The following is a 22715-nucleotide window of genomic DNA, read 5'->3' as shown; positions in this document are numbered from 1 at the left end:
GTGCTAGGTGGGAGACAACCCACCATGGTATGATCGTTCATTTTTTATTTTTATTTAGTTTTATTTGTTTTCAAGTTTTATTTTATTGAACCTGGAGTTTTTCATCACATTCATATTAACACTGCATTCTGCATCTTTTCAGATTAAAAAAAAAAAGTGAGCACGCGACGCGACCGCATCAGCGACGCGTCCGCGTCGCAAGGAGATGGGAGACAATATTAATATGAACAGAGAGTTTCACAGGAGCAGCGCTGGAGGCGTGCCAATGGCATAAATCACCCCACGCGACCGCGTCGCTAACGCGACCACGTCATATGGGAATAATGGCCTCTCACGCGACCGCGTCACCCACGCGGCCGCGTGACCTGAAATCGGCGTAAAAAGGGTGTATGGCAGAAAGTTGAGCTGGAGTTGGGCTGGACTCGTGCTAGAAGCCCAAGCCCTCCCACGCGAACGCGTGCCTCACGCGTCCGCGTCATATTGGAGATAAGGCCATTCACGCGATCGCGTCACCCACGCGACCGCGTCACCCTGGATTTTGGCAATACTAAGTTTTGAACAGAGAGTTGTGCAACCGCGAGGCTGCACTCGCGCCACTAGCACAAATCGAGTCACGCGATCGCGTGCCCCATGCGTCCGCGTCACCCACGCGATCGCATCGCCAGCGTCGCACAACCTATCCAGATTAGTGCCAATTTTCTTCTCTTTTCTTCTCTGAATCCTTATTCTTCTTATCTTTTCTTATTTCTTTCTTCTTCCTTTCCTATTTTCTCTCACTTCCATTCTATTTTATTTAAATTATTTGCATACTTTCATTCATTGCATATTTTTATTTTTCTATTATTATTATTGGTGTTCAAATGTTCTTATTCAACTGTTACATCTTTTCTGGTATTTTCTTGGTGCTTAATGACTTGTTTAGTTCTGATCGAGTAATATTATTTAAATCAATGCCAATCTTTTATATCTGTATTACTTTTGCATTGACATGAATTTATATTATCTCTCCTTCCCCATTCTCTTCTCCATTGTTGCAAATTTTTGCACCACTGGTATGCCATGTGCTTCTATTGTTTTCTCACTTACATGTTGTAGCTACCATGTAATTGAAACCCTCATTATTTGGCATCAACCGACCAATGTTTTATTTATTTTCCTATCTTTATTTCTGGGTTACTCTTCTTCCCTTTTTCTTTCAGAATGGCCACCCGGAAGAGAACCGGAAGACGTTTACATGGGGAGACAGGCAAGTCAATCTGCACAATCTATAGAGAAAGGCATCAGTTGGAGCAGCCCATCCACTTGTACATCTTAGCATGCACCGAGGACAGTGCAATCTTTAAGTGTGGGGAGGTCGATACCGATCTCCATGGGTTAGTTACTCCTCTATCTCAACACCAATGATTTATTTTCCTTATTCATTGTTGCATTTGCATGTTTGATTGCATATTTGTTTAATTTTTTTTGCATATTTTACCACTTGGTTGAAGTAATATTTTCTTTTTCAAGAAAATTTTTAGAGAATTTCACTAATTTGAATAAAATTTAATGTTACACTTGTTTGAAGAGATATTATACTGGAACATGGTTTAGAACTCGAACACACAAAACCTGTGAGATTTTTGAGCCTATTTGAATTGGTTACATTTTATCAACCAATATTTTATTTAGTGTGTATTTTTCTCTCTAAAATTGTGATCTTTGTCTTGCTTAATTCTATATTTCCATGGTTTGATGTATGTATACACTTACATGATTGAGGCCTTTGTTTCACTGAGCTTACATACCCATATGGCCTTACCTTTTATTATCCTTTGCAAACCAATTTGAGCCTATTTTACCCCTCTGTTCTTTACTTTAGCACATCATTAACTCTAAGCGGAAAATAATAATGTCCTTAATTTGAATCCTTAGTTAGCTTAGACTAGTGAGAGTGCTCATGAATTAAGTGTGGGGAAAAGTGGGTTTGGAAATATTTGGTTTAAGAATTGAGTGTTATACATCTTTATTAAAATGAAAAAAAAATGTTTAGGATGTATTCATGCATTCAATAATTTAATCATATGCATTGAGAAAAATAAATAAAAATAAATAAATAAATAAATAAAAGAAAAAAAAAGAGCAATTAAGCAAAAAAGGGACAAATTGCCCCAAAGTAAGTGATAAAAGCAATGCATATGTACTGTACTTGAAATTAGAATGCATAAATATGTGGAAAACATGGTTAATGGATGGTTAGATGTTGTATTATGATTACATGGATTGTTTAAGTTAGGTGGGAAAAGTTTAAGTTAATTAAGGATTCAGATTTTAGTCCACTTGACCAAATACAATCCTACCTTGACCCTAACCCTATTACAACCCTTAAAAGACCTCTTGATTTGTGTATTTATGCATTAAATTTATGTTGATTGTTAGATGAAGAGCAAGCCTTAGAAAGCAAGGTTAGTAGAGAATTGAGAGAATCGAACCTAAAACACTTGAGTGATTAGAGTGTATACACTACCAGTGAGGGTTCGATGCTCAAATCCTTGTTCCCTACTTTCATGAGCTATTTTCTTCTTGCAAGTCTATTTGTACTTCATTTTCATGATTTAAATTAGTGAAATCTAGTTTATATTTCTTCTTTAAGGATTTGTTTACTTTTAACTAAGTAGGTAGAAACATTTTGCATGTAGTTGCATTCATATAGATAGGATTGCATTTCATACATCCTACCATTCCTCTTCATTTTTATAGCTTCTCTTGAGCTTAGCATGAGGACATGCTATTGTTTAAGTGTGGGGAGGTTGATAAACCACTATTTTATGGTTTATCTTGTGCTCAATTGAGTGGTTTTTATTAACTCTTTACCCACTTATTCATACTATTTGCATGGTTTTACATTTGCCTTCCTAATTATGTGCTTTGATTGAAAACATGCTTTATTTGGACTTATAATTGCTAATATTAATCCTCTCTTATTACCATTAGATGTCTTGATATGTGTGTTGAGTGATTTCAGATATTATAGGGCAGGAATGACTCAGAGAATAGAAAGGAAGCATGCAAAAGTGGAAGGAATACAAGAAGTTGAAGAAGTTGCTAAGCTGTCCAGTCTGACCTCTTTGCACTCAAACGGCTATAACTTGAGCTATAGAGGTCCAAACGACGCGGTTCTAGTTGTGTTGGAAAGCTAACGTCTGGGGCTTCGATTTGATATATAATATGCTATAGTTTCTCTTACACTAGGCAACGCGACCGCGTGCTCCATGCGGCCGCGTCGCAAGTGACGAAAATCAGCGAATCTGAATTCGCAACCAGCGAATTCTGGGCTGTTTCTGACCCAGTTTAGGGCCCAGAAAACACAGATTAGAGACTATAAAGTGGAGGAATGCATCCATTCATAGGAGGCTCTCACATTCACAATTTTAGGAGTAGATGTAGTTTTTAGAGAGAGATGTTCTCTCTTCTCTCTTAGGATTTAGAATTAGGATTCTTTTCACTTCATGATTATTTCATCTTTTGCGATCACAGGTTCAATGTTCCTTTTATTTATTTTTCTAATTTAATTTATGAACTCTTCCATGTTACATTTGATATCTTTATTAGTGCTAATTTGAGGTATTTTCAGATCTATGATTGCTTTCCTTTATTTAAATAATTTAGATTTTTCCCTTTTGGCTTTGGTTGATTTATTGGTAACGCTTGAGCTGTCAAATAAAGCAGTAGTTGAAATTGGGAGTTGCTCCAATAACTCTAGTCTTTCCATAGGAATTGACTAGGACCTGAGGATTAAGCTAATTAATCCACTTGATTTACCTTCATAGTTAGAGGTTAACAAAGTGGGATTAAAACCCAATTCTCATCGCAATTGACAAGGATAGGCCTTCCAGTTCTCATACCTTGCCAAGAGATTTTATTGTTATTATTTTATTTTACTTTTCATTCAACATATTCCCTCCTTACCTCCTAATAAACCCCAATTTACAACTCATAACCAATAATAAGAACATACCTCCCTGCAATTCCTTGAGAAGACGACCCGAGGTTTGAATACTCGGTTATCAATTTCAAAGGGGTTTGTTACTTGTGACAACCAAAACGTTTGTACGAAGAAATTTCTGTCGTTTTAGAGACTATATCTACAACGCGACTGTTTTTATGAAATTCTTTACTGGCAAAAATCCCAACGTCAGGGTTCCTTTGCCAAAAAGTTCTAACAGATTGTATAAGTAACTAAAATCATTATTTAATGAAGTGATATATACTTGATCACTACTAAGATGGTCCAGCAAGGGGGATTCAGTTCATATCTTGAAGGTGATTAGGCATGCTTATATTGGATGTGATTCTTGCTCTTTATGTGGTTATATTGGTTGTGAAACTTGCATTTTGAACTCAGCCTTTACGATAAAGTTTTCATGGTGGAAAGTTCTCAATCATATTTGTTTGTGTGTTGAGTTGATGAATCGTGTATAAAGTTCTGTGATGTAGAATGGATTTGGAGTTAAAGTTAATGGTTACAATGACAGTGTGAAAGCACTGATGTCAACATCGTTATCATCTTTATTGTGTTATCTTATGATCTGAACTACTTGTAGCGAGTCTTCCACTATATGGACGATGGAAGAGGGAGGATAAAGAAGGGAATTGTATAAAGAATAGGAAGATCGTGGAGGAACACAAGAAATCATTTGTTCTATAAGGTTTATGACAAAGAACTGACTTTTGAGGAAAACCTCAAGCGTAAGCCAGCAGGAATAGAGGCAAATCACTAGAAAAAATTTATTCAATATCGGTTGAACGAGGACACACAGGTAACAAATATTTAGTTGATATTTCATTGTATTCAATTTTAAATCGTCATGAATTACTACTAAATATGCTGAATTTATTGTGATAGTGAAAAAACTACTACCCAAAAGTTCATCACCTTATCCTTTTTTGTGTTTCCTAAAATTGTACATGGTTGACTTATAAAATCATTAACAGTGTAGTAATTTATCCCGATAACATTTATGTTTGTCGTTTTGTGTGTAGGAGAAGTGTAGAAAAAATGCCATTAATCGTTCAAAGCAATTGTACACACATACCGGAGGTTCTAAAACGATGGCAAGAAAGAGACACGAAGAAGTAATTAATTTAAATTCAATTCCAGAATGTTGACGTGTTTCTGGTAATATAGTGTTGTCTGTGTCCTGATTGTGTGTTAATGATTGTTATAGGAGCAACGACAGGGAAGGCCTATTGGTAGAGGAGAGGGATTGACCATGAATCATAAACAAAAAAGAATGGTTCGTATATGAATGAAGATGCGCGTGTGGTTGGGGTAAATCATGTTCTTCACTTTTTCAAATTTCTCTTTGCAATTACTACCATTGAATTTAAATTAGTGTAAATCCAGATCTCACATGTTTGCAGGAAGCAATTGAACAAATTGAGAGCCAAGACCCCTCCAGCAAGAAATTTTCACAGAATAATTCCCTTGCACAAGTGCTTGGAAAGGAGTACCCAGGAAGAGTTTGTGGACTCGGTTTTGGTCCATGTCCCAGTCAGTGTTTTCGTAACATTCCACAGCAGTCTAACTACGGTGTACATATTGAGGAGTATCAGATGGAGATTGTAAAACTTAAGGTGGAGGCAGCAGAACTCAAGGCAGTAGCAGCAGAAGAAAAGGCAAAGAGACAGAGAATAGAGACAGAGGCAGCAGAGGAGAAGGCAAAAATGCAGACAATGAAAAATTTGCTAAGATACATAATCTAGCAACAAGGAGGTAATTTGCCACCTAAAATAGCTGCAGATTTGGATTCTTTGAGAAGTGCACCAACCTCATCCCATGCAAGATGATGTGCGGGCACTAGTGATTTGAATTATCAATGTTGGAATCTTAATACTCTTTAATTGTTCACTGTTATAATGACTTTTGAGATATTTATTTGTAGTTTTTTATTTTGGAGACTTTATTTATTCAAATTACTATTATAATGATTCACTTTTGTATATATTTTTGTTTTGTTTCGTGTGTTGTAGTTTGATTGGTTGTTGGTTATTTTAATAAATTAAAGCAATTGAGTGGAAGAACGTATAAAGTGCTTAAAGAATTGGCATATTTTATTATAAATTCGGATTTTTTTTTAAAGTGTAACTCTACATTTGGCAGCGATTTTAAATCCGCTGCTATATCTTAACAGAATAAGTCAACGGATGGCATTTTGCAGCGGTTGACACCCGCTGACATCTCCAAGCAGTCATATTTTTACGATTTTGTAGCCAAAAGAACCGTTGCAAAATTATACCGCTGCAAAATACTATTTAACAGCGGTTATACCAGCTGTTACTATTAACCGCTGCTAACGGTTTAGCCGCACACTATCTTTCAACGGATATGTCAACCGCTGCTATTTGTCAGATGTGGAGTAGTGAGATCGAATTTCTAGATTACATATTGGACTAAAAATTTTTTTGCACACCCCTATTCATATTCTATCTTTATTTTAAATAATATCGATGGTAAAAAATTGAAATTTAGATTTTCTATATGAAAACTTTCATATCATATCATAAATCATCCACTGACAATATAAATGATTAGGTAAATATTTAAAAATGAATTTAGATGTAAAAAAATATAAAACTATTTTTTCTTTTAATTTTATCTAATGCTTTTCACTATTTTTCCACTTTGTTTTCAATATATAAGACTATTGCAAGGGTTTACCTGGTCTATTCTTTAGAATATAATATTTAGGTACAATTAATCGTGTTTTACTTTCTTGCTGGAAAAGCAGAATTTAATTAATAAATCCTGTCAGGGCTATATATGAGACGATTCCTTTCGCCTCGGCAAACTAATTAAGAGCATCTTTTGTTTCAGGCATGGTTTTGGTTCTTTAAAGCCAATTAAAGTGCTCTATCATCTTGTACTCTATAAAGCTAATGAAAACAAAGTTTTATTTTTCAACATTTTATAAAAAGTAATATAATATTAAAAAACAATAACAAATTTCAGAAAACATTTTTGGCTTACATTTTAAAAAATATTAGATTATTTCAATTATGTATTTATTATATTTAGGATTTTATGAATAATATGTCAAAGACAATTTTTACTATTATGAAAGTAGAAAATTGATAAAAAATATTTTTATATTTTAAAATAGAATTATTTATTCTTTCACTTAGGCAAACCCAAAAAGTTTTACAGCATGCAGTTGCTAGCATTTGATAATAAATTCATGAATAAAAAATTATGTATTTGAAGAGAATTGTGTGCTGTTACAACAAATGAATGCTTTTATTTTGCTATATCTCAACAATGTCGGCTAGTCCAAGATTAGTTTTTATTTTATTAATATTTTTAAATTTAAATTAAAAATAATAAATATCAATGTAAAAAGTAATGAATGTAATAAAATAAGAGCATTTAATTGCTCTCCTAGCACCTAAAAATCTTTCATGTTTAAACATATATATGTAAACTTAATTAATTATTGGCAAGCATGCGGTCTAGAATTATTCATAATATGAAAAATGAAAACCTTTTACAATTATTTATGAAATATACCAAATGAGAAAAGTAGAATAACACTGAAGAGCCTCATTTTCTTTCAGGATTTTGGTTTGTCTGTTCAATAGACAATGAAACTAATATTATATGCCATATGCATGATAACATATGAATCTATTTAATTGTTATACGATAAACAAAATATATTTGGAAAACAAACAAAGCATATATTTGTCGTGAAATTAGGATTTTTATTTATTTGAATAAAAAATTTTCCTTACTTTTTATTTTACATTATTTTTTAAAAAAATTACGTTTTGGTATATTATCTCTTAATTTCGCATTCATTGTATGCGAATTAAACAATTTTTTTACTTCAATTTCACAGCCATTGCTAGCCATCGTAATTGTGAGGAACGTGTTTCATCCTAAATTCGCAGCCACTATTAGCATAAGAGAAAGTCTAGGAGGCCAGCAACTTTTATATTTTGTGGCTAGCACTTAACTATCAAAAGAAAAGTGAGTGATCTCCCACCATTAGATGTAATCTCACACCATTAAAAACACTATTGATGGCCAATTAATGATTACAAAACACAAAAGTTACTGTCCCCTAACACTCCTCTTAGCATAATTAAGTAAGATCGAATATAGTGCATTAGTGCATAAAAATTAACGAGTACATGGAAATTAATAAATACATGAAAATTAACTACAATTGGATGTACACATTGATCTTTCTTTCATCCTCATAGTTGGACGGTTCCACAAACGTCTTGTTTGACTAACTTGTCTATACAAATCGGGCGTTCAGATTAATACTTTATATATAATGACGAGTAAATAAAAATCAACAAAAAAAAAAATAATAAAATTAAATAAATTGATGTTAGATCAATTTGTCATTTTATTGTAAATTTTTATGGTCTCCTCTTTAATGATTGACTAAGTTAAAAAATCGTTAATTATGTCATTAGCCCCAAAAGTTCTAGTCAAGAAAATAGAAACCCTAAAAGTTTATTTCAATTACACAAATATTCTTCCTCAATTACGCTGACAATGACCGCGAAATTGGGATAGAAAAACTGCTTTCAATTTTGCAGCTAGTGAGTGCACAATTAGATTTTTTTTTTTAAATTTTGTTAACATAGTCTGCGAAATTTGACTGCTTGCAAAATTGAAAGATAATGCACAAAAACGTTAATTTTTTTTATAATGGTATAAAATGAAAAATAAAAAAATTATTTTATTTAAATAAATAAAAAAATCTCAAAAGTTTAAGAAAATAAAAAAAATATAAATAATTATCTCTAACACAATTTCACATGTAAAAGTCTCTTTTTAATTTTGTATGAATTTTATGTATAATTTTTTTATTTATGTTATACTATTTTTTTTTTAAATTATAAGAATCAAACTTTAAATTTTTTAGTCATATAAATTATATATTCGATATCACTTCTTCTAAAATTTAAACTGACAAAAAAAAAATACATGCATAATTATATCTCTAACATATATCTACAACTATTGTTGCCCCTTTTTCATATATAATATGCTTCTTGCCTACTTAGAATGAATGAGTCTTCATCACAAATCAATGGCATCACAGCCTTAAAGTTGACGAAACAAAGCAAGTACGGATTTGGAATTGACACAAGCTATTGCCATCATGGTGGGTACTAACAGTCACAGAGACTGCAAATGGAAGAAACAGGAAGAGTGATATAGATATTTATAATAACAACATTACTTGATCTCGTAGCTAGTTTATAAGAAGGCTAGTTCCATTTGGATTATGGTGAAGTTAATTTGATTCTGTCTTCACTTGGAAAGTCAGTTTCAGTTGGTGTTGTGCTATGTATGGTCAATGTTGTTTTATTCAAATTAAAAGTTACAACACATACATATACATGATGATCTAAATATTATTTCTACTTCTACGAAAGTATAGAAAACTAATATAATAGAACTAAAAATAAGATGTTAAACAGAAAATATGTAGCTGTTATATGCTCTAATTTTAGCCGTTAACTTTTATTGTTTAGCTCTATCGCATAACGGCATAAGTTGTGTTGTACGATCTAGGAGTAAAAATAACACTACTATTATGACAAATACGTGTATAGGTGGGGAATATGCATTAATATCTCATAGACCACGGAAGATTCCTCCGATTTATTATTCAACTATACTAACTATACTAAGTATATATTAAAATTAATTATTAAAATAAATTATTAATATAAAATATATTAAAATATAAAATATATATTAAAAATAAATTAAATAATACATATATTTATACATAAAAAAATATATGATGACTGATTTTAATATATAAATAATATTTTTATTTATTATTATAAAAATATTATTAACTTTAAATATATAATCATTCATATAACTTTTATTTAACAATTTAAATTGTTTGAATTAATTATATATGCAATTCATTATGACAGGCATTTAAATAAAATTTTGATCCGTAACAAATTTGTCTTTAGTTAGTCAAATTAAAAATATCATAAAAGAAATTTTGTTGGAATAATTAATTTTATCAACGATATTAGGAACTACACCTAAGTTCTTATATTAGCTCGTAAATGTATATAAATTTACACGTTTTTAATAGCAAAACACAAAAATATGTTTAGAATTTTAAAATAAATAAAATAAATTTATATATATTTTTGGAGGCATATTTTCTATTATCTTAAAAAATAGTATAATACAAAATTTTTTAATTTATCTCTATATTTTTAGTTTATCTAAGTATTAAAGACAACTTTTTGAAATATAAATCTGATCACAACTAACAATATGTCCAAGATAATCGGCTAAACCTGTGACAGTTTTCGTTAGAGTGTTAGACAATTTAGGGCTTATGCAAATGCCTTTGGAGTGATAGGACTTTTGATGTATATATATAGGGAAAGATAATGATAAAAAATAAAAGCAATGTTAATGTAGTTTTTTGTATTTTTCTGTTTTCTTTTTCAAAAAGTCAACAGTTAAACCCTAGCATGGGGAAAACTGGGTCCAGTTGTGTCTAAGCTTTATGTGAGTGTAGCTACTAGTCTCTCCCTTTCAAAATGTTTCAATGTCGGGTAGGGTTACGATTTTGGATAGGACCATCTTGAAGGTGTTGTGTTGTGCTGTGTGAGTATAAAGGGGCAACAAACTTTAAAACTCTCCCCCTATTAGGAACATGTATGCGTGTGTATGTATATATATATATATTATTTAAATTTAATTTTGATGTACTGAACACTATATAGTATTATACATACATCTAATTATATAATAAAAATAATTATTTTTTATATTAATTATATGAATAATCATCTAAAAACAAATGTAATTAAAAGACTCAGTAAAATATTTTAAAATTAAAGTGATATTATTTTGTTAAAATTGTTTTGCGTGTATGCAGGTGTATAGAGATGAGAGAAGAGAGATAGAAGAGGGTAAGTGAGAAGTAGGAAGTTGCATGGCAGTTTGATGAGAGGGGGGGATGGTAATGAATGAATGAATGAATGATGACAGCAATGCCTTTTTTGGGGATGATGAGGGAATCCCGCAGGGCTTACATGGGCATCGATGGCGACTCTTCTGATCCATCGGATCTCCCTCAAACCAATGGATCATGCAAAGCTGTTCCATGCCAACCACCATCAATTTCACCAAAATTTGAATATCATCCATCATTCTTCATACAACACCAACAATTTGAGAGCCCTGCCCCCGGATATACTATACTATATATTACTAGGGTTTTGATTTCCGCATCATGTATGTGTCTGCTGTTTTAAAAAAATATGCTGTAAATACAAAAAGAGTTTAATTATTAGAGTTCAATTTACTTTTTAAATTTTAAATTTTAAATATTTAATCTTAACTGTAAGAAGTTAGTGTTAACTAATTAAAGAGAAATGTTATAAACTAACATTTTTTATTAGAAAATACTAAGTTAACATCTTATTTTCTACAATTAGAATTTATTTCTCAGAGTTTAGGTATTGATTAAATATTAGCTAAAATTGATAAATTTTATTGATTGTATAACATTATTTTTAATTAAGTTAGTTACATGTACTTATTCATTTTGGATTTTTAGTTTATCTCAAAATCCTAGTGCAGATTTGGAGTTTACAATCTTGGGTAAAATTTTTCTTTTATTGCTTAGTTTAAAAATTATGATTTTGCTACTTAGTACTTGTTAAGATTATTTTTATTAAAAATATTTTAATTAAATACATATAATTTATGTACTGAAAGTTTTTCATTTTCTATTTTTTAATAAAAAAATTTATATGGGGATTTTCAACAGAGCAGTCATTAGCAAAACTTTTAAAACGTTAACCAGTATCGAAATTAAATAAGAAAATGTTGAGGATGATGATGAGAATAGCGAGGCGAAGGAGAGAAAAAAGATTCTAAGAGAAAAGAAATAGAAATATAGTAAAGGACAAAGGTGGTAAGCATAGCTAGCAAGAGGGAAAGTCTGCTCATGACTGAGATTGTTTTTTACTGCCTTAAATACGTATCAGTTCTGTGTATAGGCCAGCGAGATGGAGTTGTCAAATCACCAAAAGTAAAATAAGCCTTGCATTGTATGTTTATCTCTTTTTCACAAATATTATTATTATAATGTTGAATGTTGAATGTTGAATGATGTTGTTGTTGTTGATGATGATGATGATGATGCTATCATGGAGCTTCTCTAGTTTCACTGGCTGTAGCTTCAATGAGGGTTATTATTCACTATTCACATTGAGCCAGCAGCCCTAAGGAGACGGAGAAGGTAACAAGAGATAGAGTAAGTGGGAAGAGAGAAGTGTTGTTATTAGGGCTACATTCAAGTGGGGCACGCTTTTCATCATCATTCTATCTCTCCCTTGTCGCCAAGTTTACCATATCTATATATTTGTGTCATTACTTATTAAATTCATCATCACTTCATAAAACAGAATGCCACTCAGTTCTGAGTTCCCCTCCATTCTATTAGTTGCTTTTGGTCATTAGAACATAATACTATTATAAAAATAAATATATAAACGTATTTCAAATTAAAGAGACAAATATAATTTTATTAAGATAGAGAACTAATTTCTTTTTACACCTATACTCAGATATCTCTTTTTAATTTTCTCTAAGTGTTTGGAAACAAATTTATATATGTCCCACGAGTCCATATAATTTATATATATCTATAAAACAAAGAAAAGAAGAAGAAAAAAACAACTTCTTTCCCTTTTTTTTTTTTATGTATATCTGTATTTTCTCCCAAGTAATAAACACAAGTATATATAATTTTCAGAAAATCGCTACTCCAAAACTATAACCATAGGCGATGACAAATAAATTATTATATTTTTAATATTTTTTTAAATAATTTTTTTTTTTAAAGTTTGTTTAATTTCTGGATAACTTTTTCTTATTTGTCATATACTAATTTTTTTTAAGAATGTCATTATATTATTTTTTTAGAAATTTAAATTTATAAAATAAACAACATAAATAATCATATCACTAATATTTTTTTAAGTAAGAGTTTCTTTTAAGTTTCTACAACTTTTGCAATAGACATTTTTTTATTTATCTTATATTATTTTTTTTAAATTCATTAAAAATTGAATAATAATTTTTTTGGATATAGAAATTTTTTACCATGATATCATTTTTTTAAAAAATTGAAGTTGATAAAAGAAAAAAAAAAACATAAATAATATTTTTAATAAGGGAATAATAATGATAAAGTAATAAATTATACAAGTATATGAGAGGGAGAGGGAGAGGGAGAGGGAGAGAGAGGAGTTATGGTATGACTGTTGAGAATAAATAAAAGGAGGAGAGTGGTTTGAGAGGAAGCAGGCTCGAAGACAAGAGCGTCTTTAACTATTGAAAACAACAGGTGAGTGTGTGAAAGCTATATCACCCCATGCACACGTCCCTTTCTGGCTCCTCTCCCCCACATCTGCCGCCCTCTCTTTCTCTCTCCATTGGGAATGCCAACCACATACCATTCATGCATCCATCTATGTTTCCATCTTACATAACATCATCACTTCATTCCCCCCCTTTCCCCTCTTCCAACCTTGACATGACACATCCATGCATGCATATCCATCCATCCATCCATCCATCCATGTGCTTGTTCCATCGCTCTCTCTATAAACAAGACCAATAAACACAGGAACAGAATTGCCCCAAGCAACAACGTCTTTGCGAGAGAGAGAGAGAGACTCTTTCTCTTTCACTCTCATCCATCATCTCTTTGTTTCTCTTTCTGTTTCTGTGTGTCTCTGCGCCTTTCTTTCACAACTCATAATCAAAAAAAGCATATCCAAGGAGACGAGGGTGCTAGTGTGGTGCGTGGTGGTTAACCTGTCCATCATCCATCAATCAATCAATCAATCAATCAACCAATCAAGAGACCAATCATCAAACTCTTTTTCTTTTAAAAAATATAGAAAGAGGAAATCACTTTTTTACTTAATTGAAGATGTCATCATCCTCCTCCTCTTCTTCTTCTTCAACTACATTATCACTGGACCACATCCCTCCTTCCGAACAGCTTTGTTATGTTCACTGCAACATTTGTGACACTGTCCTTGCTGTATGAATCTCAAACTCCCTACTTCATATATATATTCTTCTCATTTTTATTCTATATCATCATCCACCTACATCTGCCTAGGGTTATTATTGTTTGTTGTTGTCTCAGGTGAGTGTTCCCTGCACAAGCTTGTTCAAGACGGTCACGGTGCGATGCGGCCATTGCACCAATCTGCTGCCGGTGAACATGCGAGGCCTTCTTCTTCCATCGCCCAATCAATTCCATTTCGGACACTCTTTCTTCTCCCCAACTCATAACCTTCTGGTATATATACACTTTTCTAGTACATTCATAAAATGTGTTAGAGATATAATTATTCAGCTTAAAGCAGTTTCATGATAAAATGTTACCATAAATCAAAGCGATTTGCTAGTTGCTAATCAGTAATTTCTTGGTTACAGGAGGAGATTCCGAATCCATCCCCAAATTTCTTCATGAACCAGACAAACACACCAAATGAATTCTCCATGCCTACTAGGACTGTTGTTGATGAGCTTCCACGCCCACCTATCATAAACAGACGTACGTCACATACATTTTCATTTTCTTTCTTACACAACGTTATGTTTGGGGAAATGTTCAGGTTGATTTTCTCGGTGTCGAAATGATGCTTTCCCTTTAATTTCTTACTATAAACTTCTTATTTTTTATGCTGAAAGCAACTTCAACTAACATTATTGATTAAAAAATATGCTCTACTACTTTTATCTTTATTAACAGTCTCCAATTAGTACGATCCGTTTGATTAAAAAAAGGAGGGGGGGGGGGGTCTCTTAAGGCATTAACCCCCAAAGTACCTAGCTAAAACCCTCCTTGGTTCTTTATTAGCTACCATTTATAAATGTTGACTGATTATTTTGTATAATTAGAAAACAGTAAGAATGTTCATTTTTCCCCCTTACAATTGATTAGATTAATACCAAGCACCGACAGAGATAAAAGGTTTCTTTTTTTACTTAAAAAAGGGTTATTTTGGCCTCTTATATAATTAGAGTAGTAGTATGGGAAAAGAGTTGAGTGGTTGAGAGAGAGAGAGAAAGATATATGATAGTTCAGATTTTATCAAGCTTCTTTATTCATTCTCCCCCGGAATTATAGTTGCTTGAAACTTGTAACACTAATAATGCAGAAGAGAATGCATATAGTCCATAATGGTGATGCCAGAGAAAAGATTGAATTAATTATAAACTTTAAAAGTAAAAGTCAAAAGGAATTATTGAAGTGATTTAATTTTGACATGATTGTGAATGCCATGCATGTTTCTCTCCCAGCTCCTGAGAAGAGACAGAGAGTCCCATCCGCTTACAACCGCTTCATTAAGTGAGTATATATCCATGAATAACCCTTTCTCTTCTTCTATTACTCCTTTTTAGCCAAAAATAAATACCATTTTTCATATATATATATGAGTCCAAAATACATTTAAAAACGATACTTATTTTCGGATAAAAGAAATATCTTTTTCATATATATTAAATATTTATGTCTGCATCATAGTTTCGTTATAAAGTTAAATCAAATCTGAATCTGAATATGTATGTATGTATATATCGATCTGCAGGGACGAGATCCAACGCATTAAGTCTGTCAATCCTGATATAACCCACAGAGAGGCCTTCAGTGCAGCTGCCAAGAATGTATGCTTCATTTTTCCACATTAAAAAAAATACAAAAATCAATACTATATATTAATCAATACAAATAATTATTAAATGTTAGTTGTTAGCCCTAGTGTATTTCCTTAGTAGCCTTTATTAGGGTTTCCATATATTGTCTATCATATAGTTTTTCTAATGCCCTAAATTTTTTGCATGCAACGTGTCATTCAATCTGTAGTGTTTTTCCTCTCCTATGCTTTACTTAAAAATCAGCATTGTTTCTTTTACCTAGCTTCCTTTAATTTAGAATTATAGTAGTTTTGAAAGAACACTTTAAAGTAGTATCTCTATATAAAAGTAGAACAACATATGTATATGGAAAAAAGGCTAGAAAATACTTTCAGCTAATATTTAATAAACAAATACATTTTATGATGATTTTCTAATGGTTACTTTCATGAATATATTTGTATGTGAAATAACATTATAAATTATTAGATAATTTAATCAAATATATTCAATTAAATATATCGATCAAACTATTTAATCGATATATATATAATATTTAAAGATATCTCCATACAAATAACTGTTACATTTTATATATGTTTTCCCCTTTAGAAAGATAATGTGCTAAAAATGTGGCATAAGAATTATTATGTTCAAGTTGAACAATCAAGTAGATTCTGTATATATCCGGTTTTCTAGTTCATTTTGGACTCCTTTTAATATGTGACGCGCTTTGTGTGTCAGTGGGCCCACTTCCCACACATTCACTTTGGTCTCATGCCTGATCAGACTGTGAAGAAGACAAACGTGCGCCAGCAGGTACCTTATCATGCAATCCCTTCTATATATATTTTGTGCATCTATTATCACATTCTATCTATTAATGTTACTTTATTATTATGCACAAGTAAATTTAGGAAATCAATCCAAAAATAAGTAATAACTATATTAGTCTTGTTCGATCGGACCATATACTTTTTATTTTCTAACCCGTACTTTCAATATTGTAATTCAAAATAAAAAATTATTATTAAACTAAATTAGTTATCAAATGTTCATGTATAAATATATATTATCTAATTTATTTTTAATATATATTTTATATTTTAATATATATATATATATTATACCGATAATTATTTTTTTATACACCTATAATAATGATTGATTTAGAATAGTTGAACAGTTTTATGTGAATTTTATTGTCAACGTGTCTATTAATATTTTGTTTTGTTTTGTTTCAGGAAGGAGAAGAGGTCCTGATGAAAGATGCTGGGTTTTATGCTTCGGCTAATGTTGGTGTTTCACCCTACTGATTCAGCTAGCTATAGCACTATGATGTGACTTTTCTCTTTCAAGTAAATGCAAAAGTGAAAATTCTCCGATGGAATCCATCATCAACGTAACCCTTTCAAGTTCATTGGCGGAACTTTGATTCCTTTAGGTTATATATGTATGCACCTATTATTGTAGCTGATAATGATGATGATGATGATGGTGGTTTATGTTGATAAGTTGATAACTAAGGACTAAGCTAGTTAGTACTAGCTCTTTTGGAATTGTTTCATGCCTGTTGTTCGTAGTAGACCTTGTTATTATTAACCTTTTAATTATGTTATTTAGTACTAGCTCCTTTGGAATTGTTATTTAATGTTCTAGTGTATCTGATAATAAATTATTATGAGTTGAGTCAATCTTTTTCGATTAATATTCGTTAATTTTTTAAAAATAATTTTTATCTTAAAAAATAAATATTATAAAGTTAATATTAATTAACTAAAAATTAACTTTTTATAATTTTTCAATTATTACCTACCATTATGCTATACTTAGCTATCAATAACTAGGCATAATTTTTTATTATTATTCTATGGTTAATTAGTAATTTTTAACTTCCTAAAAAAAAAAAAAATTAAAGAGCTGTCTCACCTTTACAACGAAAAGCAGAAATGTCTTATAACCAAATTAATATAAACATGTGGATCTTTACTCATTTTCATTACATGAATACATATATCTATCTCATAATTAATATTATTTCGTACTTCAAACGAGATTCATATGTAGATATAGGAATATGCTAAACATAACTAACATTAAATTAGCCCGGAAAGAAAAATGTTTGTATGCATGCTATTTAAGGATGAAAAATGCTTAATGCCTACGTACATGGATTTTGTTTTGGTCTATGTACGGTTAGGTATAGCTTTTGTGTTTTGATTCCATATTGGCATGTTTTACTTATCATTTTCTTTCAATAGGATAATAATTCCATGCCCTAGAAAAGCTGATGAGTCATCTTTGTTCTCCGCATTTAACGACCAAAAGTCTATGTGTGACACAAGCTGTTTCAGGAATTTTTACCTTGATGTCAAAAAGAAGGCTTTTTGATTACCAAAATTAGGAACACACATATCTTGTCATTGAAAAACTTAATCTCAAAATTTTCTTTATTAGGCACATTGGTGATTGAGATGTTAATGCTATAGCAGCAACTTCCTAATTTGACTGCGCTAGTTACACATTGGTCATAGATGATTAGTCACATTGTGTACGTTTAAGGTAAGGTTCTAAAAATCGAACCATCAATTATTCTAGTTAGTAGTAGTTTATCGATTTAGAGATTTAATTAATTTAACTATAATTTAATTAAAATAATTAAATTATAATAAAATAATATATAAAATTATAAATAAATACACAAAAATATAATTATATTTTCTAATATAAATTTTAAAAATATAAAAATTAAAAATAGGATATCAACTGAAGTCTTGTAATAATTTCATATAAACAAAAATGAAAAAAGTAAAAAAAAAAGTAAATATTCAAATATTAATGGTCAACATTAAAGTTTATAATCAATAATCATCAAAATCCGAAAAACGTTGCTCGAGATTTGATTTATTGAGATTATATTCACCTTCATTTTCATTTTTATCGTCTTGACCAGAAAAATAAAAAAATACAGTATAAAGTATATTATTACCATCACTTTGATGAATATAAACATCAATATCTTTTAACTAAATATGTGTTACATATGTTAAAATTAAAATCATTCTAATAAATTAAAATATTTAAAAGCAAACTATAATACTCACAAGTTTTTAATATTACTAGAAAGATAAAGATTTTACTCGGTAACTTTTTTTCTAACTCAAAAATCAATTAAATTGATGTTTTTATAATCATTTAGATCAAATTATACATTTTTTTCCTTTTTCTTACTTAAAAAGTTAAATACCTCATAATAAATTGATAAGTTTGAAAACTCCAAATTAATTTGATGATGATCAAACATTATTAAAATAATTAATTATAAAATTATTAATTTGATTTTTGAATCACATATGTTGATTAATAAATTTTCTTACTTGCATATTTTTGTCATTGGGCTAAAAGAAACATAAGCCCAATATGTTGATAACTTCCAAGCCTTGTGAAATATTGCTATTCATGATGTGGCTGAGTTTTATGTCAATTGGGTTAGAAAATTATTGTGCAAGCCCAAAATAAAATCTTTGTTGCAAGACCAAAGTTTGGTCTAAAACTAAAATTGGAAGAAAGCAAAGTTTCATGCTTCCCGCGGTTACATTATCCCACTAAAGAATGGGTTTCAAAATTCATTTAATTGTGTTTAATTGCCTTCGTAACTGGAAAGAGAAAGTTTGAAATTAATTTGATGGCATTAATTGCTTTACACGTTACTAGGCATGGGGAGTGTAAAATTAACTCATTTTAATTTCCTTTCTTAATTCCATTGAATGCTTTTCTTTCTTCTCTCTCTTCTCTCTCTTTTTCGGTCATGTCACAGGAAAGAAGAAGAAGTAAGCCATCAGAGGGAAGGTATAGAGCAGTGAAGCTATGGGCAAGAAAAGAGCTAAGGTGATGATGTCCTTAGCAAAAAAAAAAAAAAAAGATTCAAGTTTTGGCGTGGCTGAGATCTTTGCCACTTATGGTAAGAAGTGGTGAAGAAGTCTCAAGATCTCCATACCTAGAAATGGAAGCAATCCAATTCGGTCAGAGAAGAAGATCCCTGGAGTATGGCTCGTCTCTACTTTTGTTCATCCAACACAGGAGGTAGCTACTGTAACTATGTGGGGAAGAAGCAGAAGATAGAGCAGATGGAGCTGTCAAAGATTGAGGGTTCATTAAGGGTCAGGAATCCTTCTTGGGGACCAAGTCAAGATGGAAGGCTCAGATTGATGAAGTATGATGAGATGGGATGAGGAAAAGGTAATTGCATGTTGGTTTTTGCATACGGTTCCCTCTCTTCTCTCTTTGACCGAACCGGTTTTGTTATTGAAGAAGAAGGAGATTAGCTCGGTTGAACCGTTTCAACCTTTTGAGGCTTCCCCTTCTATAATAAGGGTGAACAGCCAAGGCTTGAAGCAAGGAGAAAAGAGTGAAAGCACAGAGTTCTCATAGCTACCCAAGCTAACAGAAGTTCTTCTCCTTCAATGTGTTTCATATTGTATTTTTCTGTTTAGTTTTGTCTGTCTTGAGTCTCATGGTGAAAAAGGCAAACAGTGTGAGGTTTGTAAGAAAGAGCCAGTGAGCAAAAAAAGGCAGAGGATACAAAATAAAAAAAAAGTCATAGGTGTCTTAGAGGTCCTTTGTACATCTATGTGTTGTGTATCATATTCTGTGGAAATCCCCTTGCAAGTTGGGTTAGCACTTAGCAGTTGAAAGCTTGGTAGGTGACAAAGTCAAGTTCAGGATTGTGATAGATTCTAGACTTGTCCCAGATAGGAAGGGTAGTTCCTAGGGAGAATTGGTGTCTGTAATCAAGATGATTATAGTGAAATTCCATCATTGTTGTGATGGAGACTGGATGTAGGCTGCATTGTACTTGGCAACTGAACCAGGATACTTCTTGGTGTGATTCTCTCTTTCTCTCCTACTCCATTTCAGTTTCTGTTGCTAAGGAGACAAAATTGAAAATTATCTCCTGACTGGGTATGAGACAAAAAAAAATATCTCGTGTCTGGTTATGAGACAAAACGCAGAAAAATCTCCTAAAGCATTTTAAAAGGAAGCAAGAGTTACTCAGCAAAAAGGAGCTAAGATTCAACTCCCCCTTCTCTTAGCCACTGATAAACCATCAATTGGTATCAGAACTTGGTCTTAAAGAGATCAAGCTTTGAAGCTTGGAGAAAAGATCCTGATGGAAGAAAATAGTGGCTCAAACCTGGTAGCCTACACTCTGACAGAAGGGCAGTCAAGCAACAGACCTCCTCTCTTTAATGGAAAAAACTACACTTATTGGAAGGGAAGAATGAAGAGTTTTGTCCAATCAGTAGATTACAGACTCTGGAAAATAATCTTAGAAGGTCCTCAGTTCCCAACCACCACAAGAGCCGATGGTGTAGTCTCTCTCAAGGGTGAAGCTAGCTGGACCGAAGAAGACAGAAAAAAGGTGGAGCTCAAGGCCAAAGCTGTCAACTTGCTTAACTGTGCAATCAGTTTCGAGGAATACCGACGGGTATCAAGATGCACAACAGCAAAGAAAATCTGGGACAAATTACAAGTCACTCATGAAGGCACAACTCTAGTAAAGAAGACCAGAATAGACATGCTAAACAGAGAGTATGAAATATTCTCAATGAACGAAGGAGAATCTATAGATGAGTTGTTCGAAAGATTCAATGTCATCATCATTGGCTTAGATGCTATGGGGATCACGTATCCTGAATCTGTGCTTGTGAGGAGAATTTTGAGAAGTCTTACAAAAGAGTAGGAAACTAAGGCTATAGTGATATCTGAGAGTAGTGGTCTTGATTCCATGACATATGATGATCTGAGAGGGAACTTACTTGCGTTTGAAAATACATATTTGAAAAAATATACTAAAAGAAAAAGAATAGCTCTCAAATCTGTTACTGATCCCTTGGATGATGAATCCAGTGATTATTCTTCTGAAAATCAAACCAAAAGGCAAGAGCAAAAATCCAATAGCCCTTAAAATCAAAAGGCAAGGGTAAATAAAAAGGATCCAAGGCTTTGAGCATCAGTGGATAGGAGGGCCTAAAGGAATAAAATCCTGGCCTAAGCGGCTAAACCAAGCTGTCCCTACCCATGTGCTTGTGGCGTGAAGGTGTCAAGTGAAAACTTGAGACTGAGCGGTTAAAGTTGAGGTCCAAAGCAAAAATAGAGTGTGCTTAAGAACCCTGGACACCTCTAATTGGGGACTTTAGCAAAGCTGAGTCACAATCTGAAAAGGTTCACCCAGTTATGTGCCTGTGGCATTTATGTATCCGGTGGTAATACTGGAAAACAAAGTGCTTAGGGCCACGACCAAGACTCATAAAGTAGCTGTGTTCAAGAATCAACATACTGAACTAGGAGAATCAATAACACTATCTGTATTCTAAGTTCCTATAGATGCCAATCATTCTGAACCTCAATGGATAAAGTGAGATGCCAAAACTATTCAAGAGGCAAAAAGCTACAAGTCCCGCTCATCTGATTGGAGCTAAGTTTCATTGATATTTTGAAATTTATAGTATATTCTTTTCTTTTTATCCTATTTGATTTTCAGTTGCTTGGGGACAAGCAACAATTTAAGTTTGGTGTTGTGATGAGCGGATAATTTATACGCTTTTTGGCATTGTTTTTACATAGTTTTTAGTATGATTTAGTTAGTTTTTAGTATATTTTTATTAGTTTTTAATTAAATTCATATTTCTGGACTTTACTATGATTTTGTGTGTTTTTCTGTGATTTCAGGTATTTTCTGGCTGAAATTGAGGGACTTGAGCAAAAATCAGATTCAGAGGTTGAAGAAGGACTGTAGATGCTGTTGGATTCTGACCTCCTTGAACTCAAAGTAGATTTTCTGGAGCTACAGAACTCCAAATGATGCGCTCTCAATTGCGTTGGAAAGTAGACATCCAGGGCTTTCTAGAAATATATAATAGTCCATACTTTGCCCGAGTTTAGATGACGCAAACTGGCGTTCAACGGCAGCTCCATGCTGCATTCTGGAGTTAAA

General features: G+C 32.0%; 1 protein-coding gene across 1 annotated transcript; it reads left to right on the top strand.

Moving 5' to 3' along the window:
- The first annotated feature begins 13692 nt into the window (after positions 1–13692).
- Positions 13693–17412, top strand: LOC112721073 (axial regulator YABBY 1). Its single transcript, XM_025772150.3, has 7 exons — positions 13693–14111; positions 14220–14375; positions 14513–14633; positions 15383–15431; positions 15673–15748; positions 16463–16537; positions 16963–17412. The coding sequence occupies exons 1-7, from the start codon at positions 13998–14000 to the stop codon at positions 17032–17034; spliced, it is 663 nt and encodes a 220-aa protein (XP_025627935.1). The 5' UTR covers positions 13693–13997; the 3' UTR covers positions 17035–17412.
- Positions 17413–22715: the final 5303 nt, after the last annotated feature.

Source organism: Arachis hypogaea, chromosome 11, assembly GCF_003086295.3.
Source record: "Arachis hypogaea cultivar Tifrunner chromosome 11, arahy.Tifrunner.gnm2.J5K5, whole genome shotgun sequence".
NCBI lineage: Eukaryota > Viridiplantae > Streptophyta > Magnoliopsida > Fabales > Fabaceae > Arachis > Arachis hypogaea.
The sequence above is the reverse complement of the archived record's forward strand: the minus strand, read 5'-3'. Positions and strand labels throughout refer to the sequence as shown.